Genomic DNA, 14,214 nt, shown 5'->3' with positions numbered 1-14,214 from the left:
GTACTTGTCTGCTTTTAATCAAGACCAAATGGTGAACTTAGTTCCCAGCCTGCAAGTCGCTTGGAGAAACAGAGAGGAAGTTGTTCCAGGGAGGAAGAAATGGGGGAAAAAGATAAACAGATGATGGTTCAAGAAAGTCTTTTCATAAATCTGGATGCATAAGCTGTGGGCAGTCCTAGTGATCCAATTCAGGCACTCTGTCAAACTGGAAAGCTCTGCTGCTGTGTGTTTTATGTCAGCATAATTCTGATATGCTCAAGATGGAATTTGCCCTTGCGAATTTACATTGTTGGTGGTTATCTGTTGCTCTGGAGGATTCTCAGGAAAGGTAATAATGCATGTTATCTACTTTAGAATCCGTTAGACTTAAAATAAACCAATATGTTAAATAAATAAATGAATGCAACTACTATAATAAGATAAAATCAGTTCCTATTTTTAAGCAAACCTTTTGAGATTGAGATGGATTTTACGCTTATCCAGTCTGTTTAGAACTGGTTAGAATAAGAAAGAAACTGAATCGGGTAGCTATACACAATCTAATTACTACATATCCTGCCATTGCGGTATCCCCCCCATTTGTATTCCTTTACTTTTTTGCGTCTTTTTTTCTCATGCACTTACTCACTCGCTTGCACATGTATATACTTCTTAGAGGCAGGAAATAGTTTCCAGCCCGTCTGGGCCTGGTCATTGGGCCCCTTCACAAAACATTCGTTTCGTCTGAATTTCGGAGACAGGAGACGCTGGGAATAACTTAACAGGATTCAGTTCAGTTTAGTCTCATTCTGCTACAGTATGTGCGCTTTCAGTATCACACGCTGAACAAAACTGCTTGGAGTAGGTCATTGATCTTAGTAAGGCAAACAAGGGAAAGCTTTTAAACCTTCTGCACCAGAATTACGATCAGATTATGGAATATAAAGCTGTCAGTCATTTATCTGGATGTGTGTAATGTAGGTAAGATCTTACTTAAATTTCTGTTACAAAGTAGTTCGCGTAGTAGGAGCCGGTTACAGCCCAAGATGTTGAGGAGGCTGACAGTGAAATATATTTTGCTGAATGGGCTGGCATTATGAAGCACTGTACAGTTGAGAGAATGATATTGAGGGGAAAAAATACTTACTCAGACTAATCACAGTAACATTAGCAAGGTTGAGGTGTTCAGGTTTCATCCACAGTTCGTTCAAAATCTGTGAGGAAGTCCGTTTACAAATCAAAATGCCATCAATCTACCACAATAATTAATGTAGCCTCGTGGCATGGCTCTCTCTGTAAAAATAGATATATTTTAGAGTTATAAATGAATAAGGATGTAGCATGGTCTGTTACAATATTTACAATAAGGTGCCCAGACCTCGACAGATGTTGATACCCGAGTACAATGCCACATTTACTCCGTCCTGTACTTTTTCTCTCTGTTTGAAGCTCCAGTTGTCCTCTGGTTTTTCCTATTTTACAAGCTGCTGACATTTGGTAAAGTACATTATTGTCACAATGGGTGCTTTCAGCATGTTATATAATTTTTTTACAGCAGTTCAACTGTAACAAATCAGTTTTGTATCTGTGTCTATGCATCTTAGTGAATCTAATGGATTATCTGAGAATGAGTGCTTTATCTCTACCATATCAACCAGGTCATTCAGAAAAGAAGAACGCAACTCAGCCTTTAGAAGACTGATTATCTTAAGATTGATAGTTTGCTGATACTGAAATCTGTGATTAGCATTTCTGAGATATTTAGATAAAGAAGCATGACATTTGAGAGGTGAATTGTTTTGTTACTCTATTATTTATTGTTCTTCTCCTTGGCGTGTGTTCATATGTTTGTGTTCTAAACCAGATTCTCAGGGGACAAGTTACGTTGTCAATTTTGATTAAAACAAATGCATTGCTTCAACTCATAGATTTGTTGCCCAATGTGGAATAAAATCCATATCCTCAGGCCTTACTCTTTGTACATGTCAGCTGAGGTAATATTGGAGACTACAGTCTCCAGTACCCTTGGGCCAGGAAGTGAACAATTTAGCTGGGATTCCCATTCCAGATTGCTATCCATTAAATCCTCCAGGAATGTGCACATTTGTCGACATCAAGTGAGGGGACATTCAGTTTTGGAATGAGAGGTTGAATTTAATATTTCCCCCCGCCATCCTCCGAAGGCAAGTTTGGAAACGTGGTGGGGCACTCCATTTAATTGGGCAGGATGATTCGTGATGGGGACATCCGTCCTTGCCAACTCTCTAATCAAGCTCCAGGTGCGAAGGGTGGAGGGTGTCATTCCCCTCTTCGGCTAATTGGCCCTCAAAGTAGCCTTAAAGTGGGAAACTTGCCATGCTGGAAGACAACTCAGCAATTCTTGTTGGGTTTGCCAGCTTACTGTTGGCGAGGGAGGCAGCCCCTTGTTTAAAAGCACCATGTGCCCAATCAAGGAACCCGGCTTTGGGAAGAAGGGGTCTGTGGGAAAGCAAACCCTGCCCTTAAGCAGGTTATTGTTGTGTAAGTGCCACTTGACAGCAGTGACATTGCTGATGATCGATGCAGATTGGTGTGACAGTAACTGGCCTGATTGGATTTGTCCTGCTTTTTGTTTACAGAACGTATCTCGGAAGGTTTCCACATTTCATAGATACAAGTGTTATTGCTGTACTGGAACAACTTGGCAAGGGATGTGGCAAGTTCTAGAGTACAAGTCTTCAATATTATGGCCAGTGTGTTGTCAGGACCCATAGCCTTTGCAGTATCTAATGCCTTCAGCCATTTCTTGATATCATGTGGAGTGAATCAAATTGGCTGAAGACTGATATCACTGATGCTGGACGAGGCCAAGGTGAATCGTCCATTCAATACTTGGCTTTTGTACTGATGCGCTGGGCTTTCCCATCATTGAGGATGGAGATATTTATGGAGCCTCCCCCTCTGGTTAGTTGTTAAATTGTCCACCACCATTTATAACTGGATGTGGCAGGACTGCAGAACTTTGAACTAATCTGTTGGTTGGATAGCTTAGCACTGTCTATCTTATGCTGCTTTTGCTGTTTGGCATGCAAGTCGTTCTGTGTTGTAAATTTACCAGATTGACACCTCATTTTTAAGTATGCTTGGCACTGCGCCTGGCATGCCTTCCAGCACTCTTCATTGAATCAATTAATGGCCACTTACAGTCTTAATTTTTTGACTGGCAGGTAGATTGAACCTCCGTGGGGGAAACACAAAAATAAAATTAGATCTCAGGTGGGAAGGGCTTGGGCGTGTGTGTGGGGGGGGGGGGGGGGTGGGGAGGGAGGGGCAACTCCATCATACACCACCTTCTAATTGGGGGAGCGTGTCCTCCCCTTAAGACCTGTTGACCTCCGAACCCCCTCCACATATCCCCAGCCTATCTCCGGGGACTCTAAACCCCTCAGGCCTTCCCTACCCTCCCTGCCTCGGGACTCCTGACACTTAACTGGAGCCCCAATTCCAGGGTCTTAAACTGTGGTGATTCCGTGCAGTGTCTTCCAGACACTGCAGCGCTGTTGCTAAAGGAGCTGGAGAGTTACAGGCCAATCAGGTTAGCTGGCAGCTATCCAAGGTAGGACTTCCTCCCAAGTGAGGGCGGAAGTCCTGCCTAATACCAATCAACACTTATTTGAGTGTAAATTGCCTGTGGGGCTTTCTGGGGGGGGGAGGGGGGTGGTCTTCTCCATCACCTCTTCAAACCCCCCCTCCATCCTGAAAATTCAGGCCAGACTCTTGAGTGCTGGAGAAATACTCCATATATTGCCCTAAATTTTCTTTACAAATTTTGGAAACACAAATTTTACACAATCATTTATACTGTTATAACAAACAAAATGTGTACACAAAAACTGCAAAGTATTTTCAGAGCTGGGAGAGTTAATTACCAGACAATCGAACCCAGCCTGGAATTTAGTTCATACATATGCTGATCAAACGTTTGAAGTCTGTTAGAGGCAAAGTGATAGCATATGTGCAAGTACACATACACAAAAGCTATGCAGAGTAAATGTCAAGTAATTTAGATGTATTAGAATCCCACATCTGTGAATGCATTATAGCTTCTGTTTTGCAGCAGATAATGGCGCATGGCTATACCTCTGTCTTCCTTTTCAAGCCTCCTGTCTGCATCCTGCTGTAAGGAGCCTGCAGTCCCATGGTCAATCAGAGCCATGTCTCTGCACTATTAAGGCATAGCTCTGTGTGGACTAATAGTCTCCTGAAGAATAAGTGTTGACATTACTTATGGACAGCTTAGTGGGCAGAAGAAATAACTGTTCTTAGCTACTTTAACTGTTTATTAGAGCAAGAGCAAGTTTGTTTACTTTTGTTACCTTGTCCTTCCTGTTGAGCAGGTATTGACTCTTTATGAGATATGAGGTTGGATTTTCATCCCCAAGGTGGCTAGTGGGAGTTAGACATAATGTCAGAGTCTTTTACAGCACAGAAAACCCTTCGGCCCATCATGTCTGTGCCGGCCATCAAGCATCTATCTATTCTAATCTCATTTTCCAGCACTTGGTCATTAGCCTTGTATACTATAATGTTTCAAATGCTCATCTAAATGCTTCTTAAATGCTGTGATGGTTCCTGCCTCTACCACCCTTTTAGGCAGTGAGTTCCAGATTCACACCAATGTCTGGGTGAAAATCCCCTTTAAGTCTTCTGTCTATTACCTTAAATCTATGACCCCTCAACTAAGGGGAAAAGTTTCTTCCTACGCACCCGATCTATGTCCTTCATAATTTTGTACACCTCAATCAGGTCTCCCCTCAGTCTTTCTGCTCTAAGGAAAACAACCCCAGCTTAACCACCCTCTCTTCATTGCTAAAATGTTCCAGCCCAGGCAACATCCTGGTGAATCTTCTCTGCAACCTCTCTGGTGCAATCACATCTTTCCTATAGTGTGGCGACTAGACCTTCACACAGTACTCTAACTGTGGCCTAACAAATGTTTCATACAGCTCCATCATAACCTCCCTGCTCTTATATTCTATGTTTCAACCAATAAAATAAATTATCCCATGTGGCTTCTTAACCAACTTATCTACCTGCCAGCTACCTTCATTGACATATGGATATGCACTCCAGGATCCCTCTGAGCCTCTGTATTTCCTAGCTCGAACAAACAGTTAAAGTAGCTAAGAATAAAAACAACACCATTGTTTAACCAACACCATTGTCCTCCTGCGCCTAAACCAAATTTGGATCCAATTTGTCAAATTGCCCTTGATCCCATGGGCTTTTAGTTTCTTCATCAGTCTCCCATGTGGGAACTTGTCAAAAGCCTTACTGAAGTCCAGGTAGACTACATCAACTGCATTACCCTCTTCTACACACCTAGTCACCGCTTCAGAAAATTCAAATTTGTTCAACATGATCGCCCTTGAAAAAGTCATGCTGACTATCCTTGCGTCTCCAAGTGAAGATTAATTATGTCCCCAAGAACTTTTTCTAATAATTTCCTTACCACTGATGTTAGATTCACTGGCTGGTAATTTCCTGGTTCTACCCTACTTCCCTCTTGAACAATGGTACCACATTAGCTGTCTTCCAGACCTCTGTCACCTCTCTTTGGCCAGAGAGGATTTGAAAATTAATGTCAGAGCCCCTGAAATCTACTTTCTTTCCTCACACAACAGCCTGGGATACATCCCACCTGGGCCTGGTTATTTATCTACTTTTAAGCTGGGGAAATTCACAGCTCAGCCTGCCCACCTCAGGGGAAAGTCCACACAAAGGCAGGATCTTCATTGCCAGGGAATGGGTCCCGACTGGACCTAAGTCAACTGGTCCAGGAAAGAGGTCGTCAGCTGCAGGGCCTACTGGATCTGAAGGATTGCTGTTTAAAAAGCTCATCATAGCACTATGGGTCTTCAGACCAGTTAGAATAAAAATAGAAAGGTCTCCCAGCCCTTAACCCTCACACCCCTTCAACCCACACACATTCCCATGCCCCCTCCATGCCACCTCATACACCCTACTTATCCCCATGTCCCCGAGTGCCCCCTATTCTAATCTGTGGCACTCCACCCACCCCAGATCACCTCAGGCCTCCTATGCCAATCTATGGCATTCCACCTACAATTCATGCCACGTATGCCAAGCTATGGCAATCCACTCACACCCCATCACTCTTCATGTCCACTATGCCGAGCTACGGCACTCCACCCACCATCCCATGTCCCCTCATGCTTCCTATGCCATGCCGTGATGTATACATGCCCATTAGCCCACCGTACATTGTGTAGAATTAATTAACACTATAGTGAAAGTAAGATGTGGAAGAAAAAGCTTTAAAAGTAAGTCCTTCATTCATTACTTTCTACTATGTTAAAAAAAAGTCATTTCACAACAGGGAAATTATCTAAACCTTTTAAAGCATTAATAATAGAAAACGCAAACCCTTGAAATCACTTAACTTTGTGTAAATAAACATCGTTGAATTGACAGCATGGATCAGAGTTCCAGAGCTGTCAATCAAGCAACGTTTTATCTGGGCTGCAATTGTTTCAACAAGAGGACTAGCGTAATGGTAAAAACTGGGCGGCACGGACTGGTTGGGCCGAAGGGCCTGTTTCCATGCTGTAAACTTCTATGATTCTATGATTCTAAGAGTAATGAATGTCTGGGTTCTCAGCCATTCTCATTAAGTGGAGTACCATATCCTGCCAGAGGGGACATTTGGGGAGGGGAGGGAGTGGAGTGCCATAGTAATTTGGCATAGGGGTATGAAGAGAACTTTTAGAACTCACTTTTTAAAGGATCCCGCTCTGCAGACTGCTTTCGCAACTCCTCTTTACAAACCTGGCCTGACTACAAACATTTTGGAGGAGTGGAACATGTTGATCTTTGGAATGGAGCCAGCCAAGTCAGTTGTGGCAGATGGGGGATTTTGACCCAAACCAACCCAGACCCTTAAAAGGCACTCCTGAAAATCAAACAGCTCAGAATCGGGACCTGCCCTCCATTTTTAAGCAGCTCCGAGTCATCCCAAATTGGTGAAAATCCAGCCTATGATGACATGTAAGTGCCAGTGGCTGTAATATGTTACCCAAATAGCCATTATTTATATGTGTGAGCCCTGTGACCTGTGTCAACAGATTAAGTTAGTTAGTGTGGAGGACTCCACTGATGAGCACAATGTTATTGTCTTCTGACTGACAGTCATAAATGTACCCTTGGCAAGAGTCAGTGGGTAGTTGTCAGGAGCCAGAAATGCTACCATTTTGTTTTTTGATTTCCCTCTCATGGAGACCATGAAGTTAATTTTGGCATTTGAGAGCTGACCTGGCTGAGATGAGCTAACTCAACATAAATCGAAGATCTTTATGATTTTTCATCAACTCAATGGATATTCAAATGTATACTTGCATTGGACCTTCCCTGACCTTCAATTGCAGCATTTGTAAATGTTATGACAATGCAGCTTAATTTTCAGATATCAAGGTCACCACTGTTTGCATTACATTAGGTGGAGAAACTGAGCTCAGCTTGGAAAAGTGAGGAGACATTACTTCTGCCTCCAATTACTCGTGTGTTTTCAGTAAAAGAAGAAAAACATTGATTCTTTGGAGGATACTTTTCTTGCTAAAAAGAGCTTCTAGTTGGTGATTTATTTTGGAGAGACAATAGCCTACAAGTTCCACAATTGGACACTAGCAGACAAAAGCTGAATGCAGACGCACCTCTCCCCTGCCAACAGAATACTCCCGTAAATTCCTTCTTTCAATCATTTCCAAATGCTGAATTATAATTTATGGAGGCCTTTTTGCTGAACAGGTTTAGGGTTGAGGAAATGTCAATGACAAAAAGAAAAGTTACAATTTGAATCATAACTCAACTTGCTCTCGTCAAAGTTACATGAGAGATAATGAATGCTTAAGCAGTTTGTTGTTCATATTCTTCTTATAAGCTCGATGGTAAATCATTTAGCGAAATTTGTAAAAGAATTTTGAGACCATACATTGTCTTCTGCAATCACCTACACTTGTTTGTCCCTTTATTCCCACCTTACAAGTTCTCTTCCATTTCCTTCCTACGTTTTGGCCAAACCTATCTTCTGCCCAAGCAGGAACGTAGCTCCCAGAACCAATTCAACATTGTTCTACCTGATTTGCCAAGAGGAACTTGAGAGCAGCCAATGGATACCTTCCATTTGATTTTCCGTCTACACTGTGGAAAGATGGTTGATGTCTTCTTTTCATTAATGTTCTGGGGCACAGCTAAGAATGGGAACCCAAGAAAATTCATGACTGAACTTTTATTCCCAGTGTCAGCTATGCATACATAGTATTTTTTTTTTTTAAGACTCCAACTAATCCCTATTGTTTCACATTAGGTCTTTGAACACACTGTCCCACTTTCTGGGTCAGAGTATTATACATATTTTATTAAAACGACACATGTTATCTTTATTAAAACTGTTTCATGCTGGCAATTGTTAAGGGTAAACATTCCACTGGTTTCTTCATTTCATAGGGTGTAATTATGTTCAATTTATGATAGTCAGCTTCTGTAACAATAACAGAATAGATTACCCTATGTTGCGATATATAGATTTACTAGGCGGGCTTCTCCATTTGGGATACTCTGTTCTCTCATCGGAACTGAATTGCAACCAGTTTATGATCCCCCTGGGAGCGCAAACCAATAACCAATTCTGTATTCCTTGCCATGCAGAGATAAGCTTGGCATGGACTACAAGGGATTTCCAGGGAATCCGCTATCGGGCCACTATCTTGAGCCATCCGCGAATAACGAGGTCCCATGGCCAGCCGCTCCCCCACACCACAAATTAGCAGCGAACCCCCTCCACTGCACCACACAGCAGCCCTCCGCCCCTGGGTTTGCTTGGATGCCCCCTTACCACTAAGTATGCCCCCCCAGGGACCTCTGTGATAGGGAGTGTCCCCCAAAGGAACCCCTATAATAAGGAGACCCCCCATAAGGACCACTGAAAGAGGGCTACCACACAGGGACAGCTTCTACAAAAAATCTGCCACTTTGACTTTTTTATCTCCCTCCGTGGTTCGGTGGCCTAAGTGGTGAAACCCCAATGTTTGTAAACACTGACCACATCAAAGAGAGGTAAGTGCATTCCAAGCACTAAGTGCATTCCAATCACTCAACCGTGTGGTTTCACTGCACATATCTCTCTTTGATGTTTTCAAATTTAACAAACATTGAGGTTTCACCACTTAGGCCACAAACCATGAAGGGAGATGAAGAAATCAAAGTTGCAGATAGTTTGTAGAAGCTGTTAATTACAGACCACTTGTAAAAAGCTATGAATGACTTGCAACTCATGGATCTGTGGAAACCAGATGTAGATCACAGCTGCTCTCCTTATCGGAATGGATATGCGGAGCTGCAAGGTAAGAGTTACAGCTGTAATTCTTCTCACTGCTCATGTCTGTACTGCACTTCAGCTTCCAGTCAGGGGTCTCTTTTCTGATGAGGTCCACCACGCCAGGGCATGCTGGTAGAGACCACAAGTGATCCCCACCCACGTGATCCCCAATACGGGGACCAGAGAATCACGGAGACTGCCAGAGCATAGGGCGCAAGCCCGCTAAATGGATGCAAATGAGTCAGTAAGACCCATTTATTTGCATGCTCCCGCTGGCGACAGTGTGGACCTCATTCCTGCCACCAGCGGGGGGTTGAGAGCATCGCGGCCAGGTCAGCGTCCTACGTCAATCCCGATTTTGCCCCAATACCTGATTCTCCATCCCATCAAGGAAAGCGATCCGGGCAGTCAGGGACGGAGAATCCCGCCCATATAGCAAAAAAATCACCACGGTAACAAAATACATGAAGATGAAAATATATATCCAAAAATAACGTTTCAAGAAGTTTTATGAGGCAAATATTCGAAAGACTATGGACCAAGTAAAATCAATTCTTTCGCGAACAAGAATGCCAAATTTGTAAAAGCCCTCATAAATCATTGCAATCAACATGGCACTCCTTTTTGTGAAAAAGGTCATAATGCAAATTGTGTTGGCTGGGGGAACAAAAGCCTGCATAATCCTTATGGAATTTATACATTTGTGATCTGTGAACTGTATGGCTTTGGGATTTTTTTGTTACAGTATTTTATGTCCCACAGGGTTGGTTGCATTTCTCATACATCCCATCATTTTGAAATAACAGTCCCAGGAATAGGAAGCAGGAAACAGAGCAGGAGTCAGTATAGTACAGTTCGAGTTGAGTTGAGTTCTGTTCCATTAAGAACGTCTGTTTAGATTAGTGTTTTATACTTTTTCCATTCTCTTTTCAGATGATAAACCTTTAACAGCATTCTGGTATGTGCAGCCTATAACCACACATACCAGCCAAGGAACTTGCTTGTAAGGAAATGCTGGCATGTACTGAACTCTCACAGGAATGTTTATTCATGTTAAATGTCTCTGCTTATATTGATATGGTTCTGCATGAATATATTCCTGCATTCAATGGAGTGCACTTACTTTGACTTTACGTTCGAAACTGAGACCCCCGTGTCTCCAGATATTCTTATAGAATTTAATTTTAGTGACCTATAAAGCATTATTCTAAATTTATTTTTAAATTAATATTATCATCCGATGTATCTTACTAAGGTCAACTCTCAGATGTCTATTTTTGGCCGGAAAGCTCATTTCTGTCCAGTCTGTTTGCAAAACGGGTTGCTTTGTCCCGGGTGGTATCGAGCTTCTTGCATGTTGATGGAACCATGCTCATCCAGGCAAGTGGAGAGTATTCCATTGCACTCTTGACTTTTGCCTTGTAGATGGTGGACAAGCCTTGGGGAGTCAGGAGTTGAATTACTCATCACAAAATACTGACTTGCTCTTGTAGTCACAGTATATATATATTGCTGGCCCAGTTAGGTTTCTGGCAGCAAACCCAAGTTTTCATATTTGAATTTCATCTAAAAGTCTTTTAAAAGTCAAGGTACACCATAGTAAAGGGCTTTCCACTGGCCAATTGGGTTGTAGTTGTCCCCAATTAATTTAATAGATCTGTTGGACAGGCTCTCGTTTGTTAAGATACAATAGCAACTTCCAATTATACAATGATTTTAACACAGTCAACATCCCAAGGTGCTTCACCAGACAGTTGGACAAATTGCTGGTTATTGTATTAATGACTATGAAAAAAGTCTCCAAGATATATTCAATGATAAATAATAATGTTGTTAATCACCTAATTCAATCTCCACGGGGAAACTGCAAACCAAAATAACCAAATTTAATGAATGACATCCAGATGAACAAATTACCAACAAGATTCCACTTTTTATAACACAAATCAGAACCTCTGCAAATTACACATAAACCAATAGGCAAAAGAATAGTACTGACAACATTATCTATCTATCAATTACACCATATACTATGTTCACAACAGGAGCTCGCATTTTATCACTTTTGTTTCTCGGTAAAGTTTATATGAATCAAATACAAGTGCAAAATCTAAGTTGTATATTTTCAACGAAGTTCATGTATGTTGCTATTCATATAAGTAAGTACATGGGACTCTTTCAGTGAGTACTTCCAAATATTTTTGCTCTATCCATGTTAATACTTAAATGTCAGCAGTTGTTCTAGTGAACTTAACATTCATATATAAGTTTAAGAAAAGGCAATATTTCCTATGTTGCTGTGATGGAAAGAATCTTGGCGCAGAATATAATGATGTCTGTGTAGATGCATCATTGCCAAATCTCTGAAGCTGTTCTTTTCTTTGTGACACAGATTCTGTTAACATAGCTTTGAGAGACAGAAACCGGCAAGTGCTCTTTATCATGGAGAAAGTCAATGGGTCTCCCTGATTCTTTTCTTTTCTCTCTGATGTACGCCTGGAAAAATCTGTAACTGGATTGTGATGACATGTCTTTAACTAATAAGAAAAGAAGCTGGGAAGATCATGTGACCAATTGGCCTGGCTTTTCATTTGATTCTGTTGATTCTGGTGCAGTCTGTTGTCATGGACTTGTGGCGGATAATCTAAAACCAAGTATGGAAAGCAATGAAATATCAAAAGCCGACAAGAAGGAAAGATTCTCCAGTATTTCTTTACCAGAATATTGTCTTAACACTGATCTATCCACCCTCGAGGCAAAGCAACTGTGCGACCATAGACGAGGAGTCGATGAAAATGATAATCATGAAAGTGAGGAGTACATTCTGCCATTAGAAGCAAGCACAGAGACATTAGTCCATGTATCTGGTGAAAACTCAGATTTTAGTTGTGAGGAAGATTATGTTGCAGGAGAAGTGCAGCCCTCGGGGAATGAACGAGCGCCTATTGAAATATTGCGATTCGAAGAGATCGAGCAGGCGACCCAGAATATATCAGAGAATGTTGGAATTGATAATGACCCTGATTATGATTCGGTTCCTGAGGAAGAGGAAAAGAGTGATGAGAAGACAAGTGAGCCTAAACACCTGGAAACTTCAGCGGAATTAGATCCGAAGGATTTACCAAAGAAAGACCTGGATAAGGGTTTGGATGTAATTAATGCAACAGAGGAGCTTCTCCACACTGCAGTAGTTGCACAGCAGCGTCGAAAGCATGACACACCAAGAGATGAATGTGATGGGGACGTTACTAAGAATATGGCTGAGAGCCTTGTCACTAACAGTGAAGTACAAACGACATCAGAGGGTACCCCTGTGAATTGTATAATTGCATCTAAGACGTGCTCAAGGGAGAGTTTGAATCAAACCTTTCTGGAGGAATTCAGTCTAGTTGTAGCACAAGCTGAAAATGATTCTGATACCAGAAATAATACTACAAATATTTCAAAGCAGAGTTCCCAAATATTAAATGTACAGGAAAATACAAATAATGTTAATCCTGCAGATTGCACCATAAAACTCCGAAAAAGAAAGGTAAGATAATATTTTAATTTACTCTACTTGATTTATTGATTGATAGATGACTGATATTAAAACAATTTTTATACTGAGATCCTCATTTTAACTATATTTGCTGCCATATTTGCGTTATAGTCAATCAAGAGTGAAGAAAGATTTGGGGTTAAACAAAGAATGTATTTGTCCATTTTATGACACAAAGAAAATGCATATGTATGCATTTTGGGGGTAATTTCAACTCCAAATGATGGTATAAATGGCACTATTGAATTGCTGCGCCACCCAACTTTCTATACCAATGACTTTAATGGAAGGGTAATTGAGATTAATAGACAGCAACACATGCACCGCTATGTTAAAATTACCCGGTTCTGTGCAGATTTCACAGGCCCCATCTCTGTGTATTTATCTTTATTCTATTGATGCAAATGTTGAGACACTGGGATTATGTCTAATGATATATATCACCTAAAAGGTGGACCAGTAGTGGAATCCAGGGTTTCCAATCACAGTGATTAAATTTAACCCTTTTGAGGTACTTCAGCTCAATTCCGCTCAGCGTCAGAGTTCCACGCGATTGTGGTGGGGTCACTCAGCAGAGTTTTATTAAACAAAAGTGGAAGAACTCATCTCAAGGAGGGAAAGGAGCAAAGAACATAAAAACAGCTGAATTAGTAAGTCATATGTTGTTGTTTGTAGATCCTCATTGTGTGCAAATCCATTTTCAGCGGTTACTCATAGAACAAAAATGATTGCAATTTAAAAATAATTAATTGCATGTGAAGGGCTTTGGGGTGTTTGGGACATGTGATAAGGTTGCTGCACAAATGAAAGTCTGTTCTTTCTTAGCATGACAAATCAATACTCTGTTATGACATCTCCAATTCAACAATCAAAGAACTACTTTTCCAGCAGCCAATGACCAGGATGGCATTCTGATGTAGAGTAATATGATGATTTTGTTCAGTTAGTGTTGGAAAAGCAAAAAAAGGGGACTCTCCCAGATGGGTGCTCCAGGTCCGCAGAGCAAAATTGCCACCTCCATGTCAAGGTGCCAGTGTCACCCCTCACATGCAAACCTTGATCAATAGGGCCTGCTTCCTAGTCATGGCTTCCTGAAATGGCTCACTTGTATCCGAGGTTCCTCCAACGTTGAGGCATCTTAGCAGTGGCATCTTGGAGCTTGCAAAAAACCGTCTCTCTGATTGCCCCAGAGATTATGGAGTGGGGTGGGGCAAGTGGGAGCCAGCCTCATCCTCAATTGAACAGCAGCCCTAACAGAGGCCTGTTTAAATGGGCAATACTTGCTGAATGCTGTCACAGGATCCTCCATCTCCTGGAGCAA

General features: G+C 41.6%; 1 protein-coding gene across 2 annotated transcripts in view; it reads left to right on the top strand.

Moving 5' to 3' along the window:
* The first annotated feature begins 244 nt into the window (after positions 1-244).
* dlc1 (DLC1 Rho GTPase activating protein) overlaps positions 245-14,214 on the top strand; it is a 732,899-nt gene continuing 718,929 nt past the window's right edge. Inside the window, exons 1-2 of one of the 2 annotated variants that reach the window (XM_072496832.1) lie at positions 245-328; positions 11,745-12,884. In XM_072496832.1, the coding sequence (XP_072352933.1) occupies positions 11,880-12,884 (1,005 nt within the window). In that variant the 5' untranslated portion in view covers positions 245-328; positions 11,745-11,879. Of the gene's footprint in view, positions 329-800; positions 961-11,744; positions 12,885-14,214 lie in introns of those variants that run through there. The other variant, XM_072496831.1, reaches the window with a different exon arrangement.

Source organism: Scyliorhinus torazame, chromosome 3, assembly GCF_047496885.1.
Source record: "Scyliorhinus torazame isolate Kashiwa2021f chromosome 3, sScyTor2.1, whole genome shotgun sequence".
NCBI classification, from domain to species: domain Eukaryota; kingdom Metazoa; phylum Chordata; class Chondrichthyes; order Carcharhiniformes; family Scyliorhinidae; genus Scyliorhinus; species Scyliorhinus torazame.
The sequence above is the reverse complement of the archived record's forward strand: the minus strand, read 5'-3'. Positions and strand labels throughout refer to the sequence as shown.